At 46.4% G+C, this 12,240-nt stretch overlaps 1 protein-coding gene across 1 annotated transcript; it reads left to right on the top strand.

Moving 5' to 3' along the window:
* Positions 1–10,428: 10,428 nt before the first annotated feature.
* LOC121292197 (ankyrin repeat domain-containing protein 9-like) lies at positions 10,429–11,896 on the top strand. The gene has a single exon (XM_041213869.1). It carries the CDS (start codon positions 10,757–10,759, stop codon positions 11,642–11,644), a length of 888 nt encoding a protein of 295 aa, XP_041069803.1. The 5' UTR covers positions 10,429–10,756; the 3' UTR covers positions 11,645–11,896.
* Positions 11,897–12,240: the final 344 nt, after the last annotated feature.

Genomic DNA, 12,240 nt, shown 5'->3' with positions numbered 1-12,240 from the left:
AGTCTCTTCCCACCTACATCCGCGATTCCTCTGATGCCCTCCATCATAACAATTTCTAGTTCCCTGGCCCCAACCGCCTCCTCTTCACCATGGATATCCAATCCCTCTACACCTCCATCCCCCACCAGGATGGTCTGAGGGGTCTCCGTTTCTTCCTCGAACAGAGGCCCAAACAATCCCCATCCAACAGCACTCTCCTCTGTCTGGCTGAACTTGTTCTCTCACTGAACAATTTCTCCTTTAACTCCTCTCACTTCCTCCAAATAAAAGGTGTGGCTATGGGTATCCACATGGGCCCCAGTTATGCCTGTCTCTTTATGGGGCATGTGAAACATTCCTTGTTCCAGTCTTACTCAGGCCCCCTCCTACAACTCTCTCTCTGGTACATTGATGACTGTTTGGTGCCATTTCATGGTCTCATCTGGACCTGGAAAACTTTATTAATTTTGCTTCCAATTTCCACCCCTCCAACATTTTCACATGGTCCATCACTGACACTTCCGTTCCCTTCCTTGATCTCTCTATCTCAATTTCTGGTGATAGACTATCCACCAATATTCATTACAAGCCTACCGACTCCCACAGCTACCTCGACTACAGCTCCTCACACCCCACTTCCTGTAAGGACTCCATCTCATTCTCTCAGTTCCTTTGCCTCCGTCGCATCTGTTCTGATGATGCCATTTCCAAAAACAGTTCCTCTGGCATGTCTGCCTTCTTCCTTAACTGAGGTTTTCCACCCACAGTGGTTGACAGGGCCCTCAACCATATCCAGCCCATTTCCCCAAAAATTCATCACTAGGAAGAAGAAGCATACTAAAGGGAGGACGAGGCAACCATGGCTGACAAGGGAAGTCAGGGACAGCATAAAAGCTAAAGAGAAAGCATACAATGCGGCGAAGAGCAGTGGGAAACCAGGGGGTTGGGAAGCCTACAAAGACCAACAGAGGACAACTAAAAAAGAAATAAGGAGGGAGAAGATTAAATATGGGGTAAACTAGGCAGTAATATAAAAGAGTTTTTTTTAAGATATATAAAGGGTAAGAGATGCAAAAGTGGATACTGGGCCACTGGAAAATGACGCTGGAGAAGTAGTAGTTTGGAACAAAGAAATGGCGGAGGAACTGAATAGGTACTTTGCGTCAGTCTTCACAGTGGAAGACACAAGTAACATCCCCAAAGTTCAATAGAGTCGGGCGGCAGAGGTGAATATGGTGGCCATTACCAAGGAGAAGGTGCTAGGAAAACTGAAAGGTCTGAAGGTGGATAAATCACCTGGGCCAGATGGATTACGCCCCAGAGTTCTGAAGGAGTTCTGAAACAGCTGAAGAGATAGTGGAGGCGTTATTGGTGATCTTTCAGGAATCACTGGAATCAGGGAGGGTCCCAAAGGACTGGAAAATTGCTAATGTAACCCTCCTGTTTAAGAAGGGAGTCAGGCAAAAGACGGGAAATTTCTCGTGTCTTCCACCGTGAAGACTGATGCAAAGTACCTATTCAGTTCCTCCGCCATTCCTTTGTTTCCCACTACTACTTCTCCAGCTTCATTTTCCAGTGGCCCAATGTCCACTTTTGCCTCTCTCTTACCCTTTATATACCTTAAAAAAACTCTTTTATATTACTGGCTAGTTTACCCTCATATTTAATCTTCTCCCTCCTTATTTCTTTTTCAGTTGTCCTCTGTTGGTCTTTATAGGCTTCCCAATCCCCTGGTTTCCCGCTGCTCTTCACCGCATTGTATGCTTTCTCTTTAGCTTTTATGCTGTCCCTGATTAGCCTGACCTTGGTCGCTGGTTAAATTTTAGAGTCCATTATTAAGGATGAGATTTCAGAATACCTGGAAGTGCAAGATAAAATAGGGCAAAGTCAGCATGGTTTCATCAAGGGGAGGTCATGACAAATCTATTAGAATTCTTTGAGGAGGTAACGAGTAGGTTAGACAAAGGAGACCCAATGGATGTTATCTGCTTGGACTTCCAGAAGGCCTTTGACAAGGTGCCGCACAGGAGGCTGCTCAGTAAGATAAGAGCCCATGGTGTTAGAGGCAAGATACTAGCATGGATAGAAGATTGGCTGTCTGGCAGGAAGCAGAGAGTGGGGATAAGGGGATCCTTCTCAGGATGGCAGCCAGTGACTAGTGGAGTTCCGCAGGGGTCAGTGTTGGGATCACAACTTTTCACTTTATACTTTAATGATCTAGTTGAAGGAACCGAGGGCATCCTGGCTAAGTTTGCAGATGATACAAAGATAGGTGGAGGGACAGGTAGTATTGAGGAGGCTGCAGAAGGATTTGGACAGTTTAGGAGAATGGGCAAAGAAGTGGCAGATGGAATACAGTGTGGGAAAGTATGAGGTCATGCAATTTGGTAGGAAGAATAGAGGCATAGACTATTTTCTAAATGGGGAGAGAATTCAGAAATCTGGAGTGCAAAGGGACTTGGGAGTCCTAGTTCAGGATTCTCTTAAGGTTAACTTGTAGTTGAGTCGATAGTTAGGAAGGCAAATGCAATGTTGGCATTTATTTTGAGAGGACTAGAATATAAAAGCAGGGATGTGCTGCTGAGGCTTTATAAGGCTCTGGCCAGACCACATTTAGAATATTGTGAGCAATTTTGGGCCCCGTATCTCAGGAAGGATATGCTGGCCCTGGAGAGGGTCCAGAGAATGTTCACGAGAATGATCCCAGGAATGAAAGGCTTAACATATGAGGAACGTTTGAGGACTCTGGGTCTATACTCGATGGAGCTTAGAAGGATGAGGAGGGATCTGATTGAAACTTACAGAATACTGAAAGGCCTGGATAGAGTGGACGTGGGGAAGATGTTTTCATTAGTAGGAGAGACTAGGACCCGAGGGCACAGCCTCAGAGTAAAGGGAAGACCTTTTAGAACAGAGATGAGGAGAAACTTCTTTAGCCAGAGAATGGTGAATCTATGGAATTCATTGCTACAGAAGGCTGTGGAGGCCAAATCATTGAGTGTATTTAAGACCGAGATAGATATGTTCTTGATTGGTAAGGGGATCAAAGGTTATGGGGAGAAGGCGGGAGAATGGGGTTGAGAAACTTATCAGCCATGATTGAATGGCAGAGCAGACTCAATGGGCCAAATGGCCTAATTTCTGCTCCTATGTCTTATGGTCTTATGGTCTCCCATGCATCCACCCTCACACCTTCTTCTCCCTCCCAGAACCATTATAGTGTCCCCCTTGTCCTCACTTATCACCCCACCAGCCTCCGCATTCAAAGGATCATCCTCAGCTATTTCCGCCAACTCCATCATGATGCCACCACCAAACACATCTTCCCTTCACCCCCCCCCAGCGGCATTCCACAGGGATCGTTCCCTCCGGGACATCCTGGTCCACTCCTCCATCAACCCCCTCCCAAGGCACCTTCCCATGCAATCGCAGAAGGTGCAACACCTGCCCCTTTACTTCCCCTCTCCTCACCGTCCAAGGGCCCAAACACTCCTTTCAAGTGAAGCAGCATTTCACTTGCACGTCCCTCAATTTAGCCTACTGCATTCGTTGCTCCCAATGTGGTCTCCTCTAGAATGGACAGACCAAACGTAGACTGGGTGACCACTTTGCGGAACACCTTTAGTCTGTCCACAAGCATGACCCTGACTTCCCTGTCGCTTGCCATTTCAACACACCACCCTGCTCTCATGCCCACATGTCTGTCCTTGGCCTGCTGTAATGTTCCATTGAAGCTCAACGCAAACTGGAGGAACAGCACCTCATCTTCCAACTAGGCACTTTACAGCCTTCCGGACTGAATATTGAGTTCAACAACTTCAGATCATGAACTCTCTCCTCCAACCCCACCCCCTTTCTGATCCCCCTTTTTCTAATTATTTATATTTTTAAAATATATTTTTCTTTTCCCACCTATTTCCATTATTTTTAAATGTATTTCCATCTATTGTTTCATCTCCACCTTTTAGCCTATTTTGATCCCTTCTCCCCACCCCACCCCCACTAGGGCTATCTGTCACTTGCTCATCCTGCTTTCTACCCTTAATGTCACCATTAGCACATTCCTTAGCTAATATCACCACCGTCAACACCCCTTGGTCCTTTTGTCTATGACATCTTTGGCAATCTCTTCTTTGCCTCCACCTATCACTGGCCCTCTATCCAGCTCTACCTATCCCACCCCCCTCAACCAGCCTAAATTCCCCTTCATTTCTATTTTTCCTCAGTTCTGTTGAAGAGTCATATGGACTCGAAACGTTAACTGTGTTCCTCTCCACAGATGCTGTCTGACCTGCTGAGTTTTTCCCAGCTATTTTTACTTCTGTTTCAGATTTCCAATATTTTGCTTTTATAACATTTTCCTTAAGTTGTTCATTATCAGTAGAGCACAGACCATACTCAACCAGTCTGCACTTGCAAAACTCAACACAAAATGACTGCTGTTAGATGTGATTCTACGATTGGGCAGCACTTGCTGAACAAAATTGGAGGGAGCTTTACTCTGCACTTAACTAGTTCATGATGTTATTTCCAATTCTTGCCCATGATGACCTCTCCAATTATAACCCTGATGGCCCCATCACTTGATGTTCCTGATGATCCCTTCACTTTTTGCATCTGATACCCCTTCCTGTTAGAGGGAATAGAGTGGTTTCAGGGAATAGAGAAATTTGCAATAACCCTGCCTCAATCCAACACCATTCGGCTATGTTCCAATCTCAAAGTTTCAGCATTTGATCAAGGGAACCTGCAAGGATTCCGCAGAAACGGTGGCACAATCTTCTGGGAGGCTGCCTCATAACTTTCCACCTCCGCGTTCGCCATCAGGCAGGCTCTCAATGCTGCCCATCACCGGGAAATTTCACTGGCAGCGGGATTGCATTAGGGAGCCATACCGGTGTGCTCTCCCAATTGTCCTGCAAGCATGAAAATTTCGAATGATCACAGTAACTTATACTCTGGACAAAAGGGCGCAAATTGATTTGAAAGTGGACTCTCATTGGCCGAGGCAATCCCTATTACTTTCTCCATGGCAATGCCTCAGCCAATCAGAGTTGGTTTGCCAATCAGAGTTGACTTGCCAACCAATCTGCACCCTTTTCTCCTCTGGTATAAATTGCTGTGATTGTTTGAAATTTGACAATCATGCATTAGTCCTGATGAGTGTAAGATAAAAAGCTTCGGCAATATGTCTCTCTTTTCAGCAACGTTTAAGCTCTGTATAACCAAGATTACTCTTCTTTATACCTCACCCATAACTCTATAGAGACACAAGTAGCAACTTCTGATCCCTTTAGTCAACATTTCAGTAACTGCTTTCGTAAATACTGTTTAAAAAGTACTCATTAAGTATTCTAGCCTTGCCCTGCACCTTTAAGCATATATCACCATCTTTGCCTCCAATAGGCTCCACCCTGCCTCAGTACCTACTCATTATTTACATAGAATTGTTACAGCACAGAAGGAAGCCATTCAGCCCTTCGTATCTATGCCAGCTCTCCTAAGGAGCAATTCACGTCCCGTCATTCCCCTGCCCTCTCCCCACATCCCTGCGCCCTCCTCCTTTTCAGATGTTTAGAAAGATTTCCGGCTCAGAAGGAGGCCACACTGCCCATCATATCTGCACCAGCCAAAAAAAAGCCACCACCCCCACCCCAGCCTACTCCCATTTTCCAGCACTTGGTCCATAGCCCTGGAGGTTACGGGACTTCAAGTGCATATCCAGACACCTTTTAAATGAATTGAGTGTTTCTGCCTCTACCACCATATCAGGCAGCGAGTTCCAGATCCTTACTACCCTCTGGGTAAAAACATTTTTTCTCATCTTCCCTCCGAATCTTCTACCAATCAGTTTAAATCTAGTCACTGACCTCTCTGTTAAGGGAAATAGGTCCCTCACATCCAGGCCCCTTATAACCTTGTACATCTCAATGAAATCTCCCCTCAGCCTCCTCTGTTCCAAGGAGAACAACCCCAGCCTATCCAATCTTTCCTCATAGCTGCAATTTTCTAGTCCTGGCAACATCCTCATAAATCTGCTCTGTACCCTCTCTTATGCAATTACATCCTTTCTGTAATGAGGTGACCAGAACTGTATGCAGTTTAAACTCTACAGGTTGATTTTAACTCTCCTCATGTGCAAGGGAACATGTGTATATCGAGAAGTGGGGAGGGGCTTAAGACGGGGAAATAGAACCACATTCCCACCCTCCCGCCATCTGAACTGATTTCAGATCAGGCATAGGAAGGGCCACACAACCTGAGGTTAGTGGGGGCCTGCTTTACACGGGAAAGTTGCAGTTGGATATCATGGGTGCAATGACCTCATTTTTACCTGCAACTAGGGGAGGCTGAAAGGCACTGAACCATGTCCTGGCAAGGAGCTGCCAGAAGAGGCAAAGCCGAACATTTCAATTTTATTAGGAATGCTTGTGGTCCAGGAGGGACAGGAGTCATCACCCAGGTCTTGCAAAGAGTCTTCAGCTCTCCCTGGGCTCCAGTCACACCTCTGGCTCCAAAGCAGATGAATGGCCTCTTCCACTGGGTTTCTCATGTTAAGTAGAGTCACTGAAGAGCCAGTTTTAGCTGGTGTGTCAAACAATGCAGGTAGAAAAGTGGACTTACTTTATTAGACAAAACTGGGAAAGAACCAAGTTAGGTCAGAAACTGTTTGTGGAAACACTGCTTCAAGAACCTACTATGCTTACCTGATTAAACTGCAGCCTTTCAAGAAAAGCTCAGCATGCAGTGCATTTATATCCTCTACATAACAAATGGTAACTACTAATACTAGCTATGGGAACTACAAATACTAGCTATAGTAGGATGGTTTAACCAGTACCACCTACAATGCCCTCAATGCGACTAGTTACCAGAATTATTAAGGTTCTTGGAGTCAAGGATTTACTCAACCTCCTGCAGAAGTCCATTTCTTGCCAAGTTGTTGGCTTTTTTCCAAAGAATGTTTATCAGTTTTAGAACATGCAGCTGCACATGTGGCTAGAAGATTAAGCAAGTCCATGGTGGGATGATGTTTCCTAAAGCAAATAAAAATTTAAAAAAATAAAATTTAATTAATAACATGTCCCTGCTCGTGTGACAGAGTCACATGAGGGGACTTGTTTTATAACATTTTTAACTTTGTTTTTTTTTAAACTCTTCATCTTAATATTAATGACCTATGCTGGATATATCTCGGATGATATTTGTAACTAGATGCCAATAGTCAGCCTTATCACTTTACTAGTACCTTTCTGTGATTGGTCAATTGATTGGTGAATCTTGAAAGGGGGAAAAATATCATGCATGATTGAGGGGGAGGGAAAATTATGGGGGGTGGAGGGGTGTATAGAATAAGGGGCCTGGAAAGAGAAGCACCAGGTACCATGGTTTCTCTCCCTGGCTGTTGGGAAGGGGATGGGATTTAGCTTATTGAGGGTCTTAGTAGCATTGAAGGTGGAGGGGGAGACAGAGAGAGACAACCCTAGGGTTTGGTAGAAATGGTGAAGGAGTGTTGGGTTTGATTGTACTGGAGTGGGGTGCTGTAGTTTGGTAGCATAAGGAGAGACACCTATGGTTTGAATAGGAACTTGAGCTGTGGCAGGCTGTGGAAGGAAAGCCTGAAGTTCAGCAGAACTAAGGGGAAACATGGGGTGTAGTTCACTGCACAAATGGCACAGTTGATGCTAATCAGAGCCTTTCTGTTTGCCTGAGAAGCTACCTGAATTCAACTCAGTACCTTAATTTGGGAAAACAAAAATCATTCAAACTATGATGATGAGGACTGACACTCCCTCGGTCTTTGGCTTTATCTGTGAGTTTAACTAGCTTTTAATTAAAGGCATGTAGGTTGGCTAATTCCTGGTCTATTTTATATAGGGTGATAACGGACACTTTGCCATGGGTCAATCATGGGAGTGGGTGGTGGGGTGCAGGGGGACTGCTGGCAAGGTTGTGGAAGTGTGGGGGAGGGTGGGTGGGGGTGGGTGCCAACGAGACCATAGTAGCAGAGGAGGAACACCCGCTGTGCAGCTCCGAACACACAGCACCAACATGCCGCAGCTGACACACGCATGGGCACAAAACCCATAAAGACGGAAGAAACCCAAGTCAAAAGATGTCCCACAAAAGACTGGCACAGGACAAAAAGCTAAATTACAGATCAGCTCCAGAAAATTCAGGGCAGCTGGTCACCCTGATTTTGTATTCAAATCTTTTGTTAAAAAGAAACACAGAAAAATGCTGTTATTTATCGATGGGATTGGCCTTTTCCCCTTAAGGATTAAAAATGGAATGTTTATCATTTGGACATAAATAAATACCCTAACTGCAATCTGTCAGATTTGCTCAGATGGACCAGGTGAAGGAGAAAGAAGGGTGGAAGATTTTTCTCCTCCCATTTTACTCTTGCTTTTACTTTTGGACGGCAACTGTTCATCATTCTGCCATTCACACCTCTTCGGGACACATCTTTTGTTTCTTCATTCGTCCCATTACCACGCCCTTTGGCCTCACACCACCAACTCTTGTCATTTAATCTCTCCTGTGTTCTACCCTATGGCAGACGTTCCCTTTTGTTCTTTTCCCCCCTTCCCCCTCCCAGGCCCCACCTGTTTAACATCTAATTACATTTCCAACTTTTCCCAGTTCTGATGAAAGCTCATCAGCTGGAATCATTCATTGTTTCTCTCAGCAGGTTTGGCAGCATCTGTCCAGGGCATTGCCAGCAGTTCTGGCTTTTATTTCAGATCTCCAATAGCTGCAACAACAAACAATGTTGAAATGTATTTATTCCTGATGAAAGGTCACAGACCTGAAGCATTGGCTCTGTTTTTCTCTCTCTACATAGATGCTGCCTGACCTGCTGGGTATCTGACCCCCAGCACATTCGGTTTTTATTTCAGGTTCCCAGCAGCTGCAGTGTTTTGCATCTCGGTTAGTGTCCTACATAGCTTGGGCAGAATTACACTGTGATCTTGAATAGATCTTCATTTTTGTAATAAAAACAGGAAGTGCTGGAAAAACTCGGCAATTCTGGCAGCATCTGTGGAGAGAGAAATCAAAACTGACAGAAACATTAACTCTGTTTCTCCACAGATGCTGCCAAACCTGCTGAGTTTTTCCAGCATTTTCTGTTTTTATTTCAAATCTCCAGCATCTCCAGTATTTTGCTTTCATTTTATTTATCTTTATTTTTATCACTTCTGATCTTCCCTCCAAGGTCAGAAGTGGAGATGTTCGCTGGTGATTGCATGATGTTCAGCACCATTTGCGACTCCTTAGATACTGAAGCAGTCCATGCCCAAATGCAGCAAGACCTGGACAATATCCAGGTTTGGGCTGACAAGTGGCAAGTAATATTCATGCCACACAAGTGCCAGGTAATGACCATCTACAAAAAGAGAGAATCTAACCAATGCCCCTTGACATTCAATTGCATTATCATTGCTGAATCCCCCACTATCAACATCCTGGGGGGGGCTTACCATTGACCAGAAACTGAACTGACCAGCCATACAAATACTGTGGCTACATGAGCAGCTCAGAGGCTGGGAATTCTGCGATGAATAATTCACCTCCTGACTCCCCAAATCCTGTCAACCATCTACAAGGCACAAGTCAGGAGTGTGATGGAATACTCTTCACTTGCCTGGACGAGTGCAGCTCCAACAAAACTCCACCAGCTTGACACCATCCAAGACAAAGCAGCCCCACTTGACTGGCACCCCTTGCACAAACATTCACTCCCTCCATCATTGATGCACAGTGGCAGCAGTGTGTACCATCTACAAGATGCACTGCAGGAATTCACCAAAGCTCATTAGACAGCACCTTCCAAACCCATAATCATTACCAGCTAGAAGAACAATGGCAGCAGACACATGGGAACACCATCACCTGGAAGTTCCCCTCCAAGTCACTCACCATCCTGACTTGGAACTAAATATCCGTTCCTTCACTGTCGCTGGGTCAAAATCCTGGAACTCCCTCCCTAACAGCACTGTGGGTAAACCTACACCACAGGGACTGCAGCGGCTCAAGAAGGCAGCTCACCACCACCTTCTCAAGGGCAATTAGGGATGGGCTATAGCCAGCGCTGCCCACATCCCATGAATGAATAAAAACATTGTAGGTCAATTTTGTGTTCTCTCCGTATCCCTTTTAAAAACCCTCTTTCCTCTCAATGTAAGACAAACAGTAATTAGTCAATCTGTAGCCTTTCAAATGATTTCTATGTTTAACACATCAGTATTACCGAGATCAAATACGTCTTGCAAAGCCAAATATTTAATGAGTAGAAATTTTAAAGAGACGAGCTTTGCTATTAAATAATAGAGGGTGTTGTAACCGATACAAGTGGAAAAAGCGGGAACATGAAATGGGATAATGCTCACGTAATCGCACTGTAGGTCCTTGACTCTTTACATAAAAGGTCTGAGTATGTGTTTACAGCCTGTGTGCTGACACTGTGGGGAGGGAGGGTGTTGCTCTGCTCTTCCCTCATTAGCCAGCCTGAGGGCGGCGTGCCGGAGGCGGCCAATGCCGGTGCCGCCGCTCGGGGCTCACGCTACAAATAGAGTGAAGGAGGCGCTGCGCCCGGCTCGCCGCTCACCAGTGCCTTTTTCCGACAGCCCGGTCCGAGCGACAGCACCATCCCACTCCATGAAGTTAGCAGTTCGGCTTCCTGGGACATCGACCAGCCGAGTCCGGGGGTCAGCCTGGGCACTGAGGGGCCGACTCCTCCGGGTCTGGGGGCTGGGACAGAGGTTCCCCAGTCATGCCGTGGGACCTGGGTCGCTCCTGCCACGGCCACGGCCAAGAACAACGCTGGCAGAAGCGCTGTAAGAAATCCTCCTTCGCTTTCTACCAGGCGGTGCGGGATCTGCTGCCCGTCTGGATGCTGGAAGAGATGCGGACCCTGGAGGTGTTCCACTGGGAGGAGAGCGGGCGGATGAGCAGCTACTCGCCGTCCGAGGCTCTCCTCTACGCCCTGGTCCACGACCACCAGCCTTACGGCCAGTACCTGCTGTCCAAGCACCCGCGGGCAGCCCTGGCCATGCCCAGCAAGAGCTTCTGCTGCTGCCAGAGCCTGGCGCCGCACCTGGCCATGGCCGTGCGCTACAACCGCATCGTCACCCTGGGGCGGATCCTGAAAAGCCTGCGCCACTTCCCGGAGAGCGAGCGGCGGCAGTACCTCAACCGCCGGGGCTGTGAGCATGTGGAGAGCGGCAAGACCCCGCTGCACTTGGCGTGCGAGCTGGCCAGGCCCGAGTGCCTGACCCTGTTACTGGGGCACGGCTCGTCTCCTTACATTCCGGACTGCGAGGGCAACACGGCCCTGGACACGTTACTCGGCCAGCTGTGTGACAGCCCGCTGGACAGCCATAGGAAGAACAGCTGCCTGCACAACCTCCTGCTCTTCATGCCAGAGATGAAGTTTAAGATGAAAGGGGCGCTGAAGGACAACGCGAGCCTCTGGCAGAGTTTACTCGGCACAGATATCTTCCGGTGGCTCTCAGGCTACAGCCCCCCTCCTCTCTTCATAAAGGCCATGCAAACTTTAATCGGGGCGATTGCCCCCGAGAAATTCCCAGAAGGACTGGACGAATTGCCCATATCCCACCTACTGACTGTGGAGGGCACCACCCATTCAAACTTAAAATAATGCAGCCTTTTACCTTCTCCAGGATTCTGTGCTTAACTGCTAAAAAAAAACACTTTTTAAAAAAAGACATGTTGCTTGGAGTGCGTGTAAATCAAAGTCTCTCGGCCTATTTAAGAAATGCCAAACGATATGAGGTGAACTTTGGAAGTTTTTAACAGAGGTGTAGTGGAGCTGTGGTTTCCCGCAGTTTATAAGATATTGTTGATTCAAACTTTCCTTTGAAAGAATAAATCTATTTAATGCATTTAGGTACGAGTTGTGTCGCTGCAGCCTCTGTCCGGGTTCTATTTCATGCAGCAAATAATTTATCAGGACTTGGTGTCTGGTGGATTTTTAACTCAGGTTCACAAATACGAATGCTGCAGTGAACATTTTCTCTCGCCCTGTTATATATTTTGTTTATTATACCGAGATGAACAGCACTGTTCACACAATGAGAGGGTAGAATTGCACTGTGTACAGGTTCAATTGCTCAGTCACTTTTCTGGTTGTCACGCATAGTAAGTAACATTATGAAGTCTTTCATATTCCTCTCCTTTCGCAATTTCTTTACAAAGCAACAAACGTGGAGTGAAATATCTGTCCACCGGATTGAC

This window comes from Carcharodon carcharias, chromosome 20, assembly GCF_017639515.1.
Source record: "Carcharodon carcharias isolate sCarCar2 chromosome 20, sCarCar2.pri, whole genome shotgun sequence".
In the NCBI taxonomy this organism is placed as follows: Eukaryota; Metazoa; Chordata; class Chondrichthyes; order Lamniformes; family Lamnidae; genus Carcharodon; species Carcharodon carcharias.
Note: the sequence above shows the minus strand (reverse complement) of the source record. Positions and strands in the feature narration are given on the sequence as shown.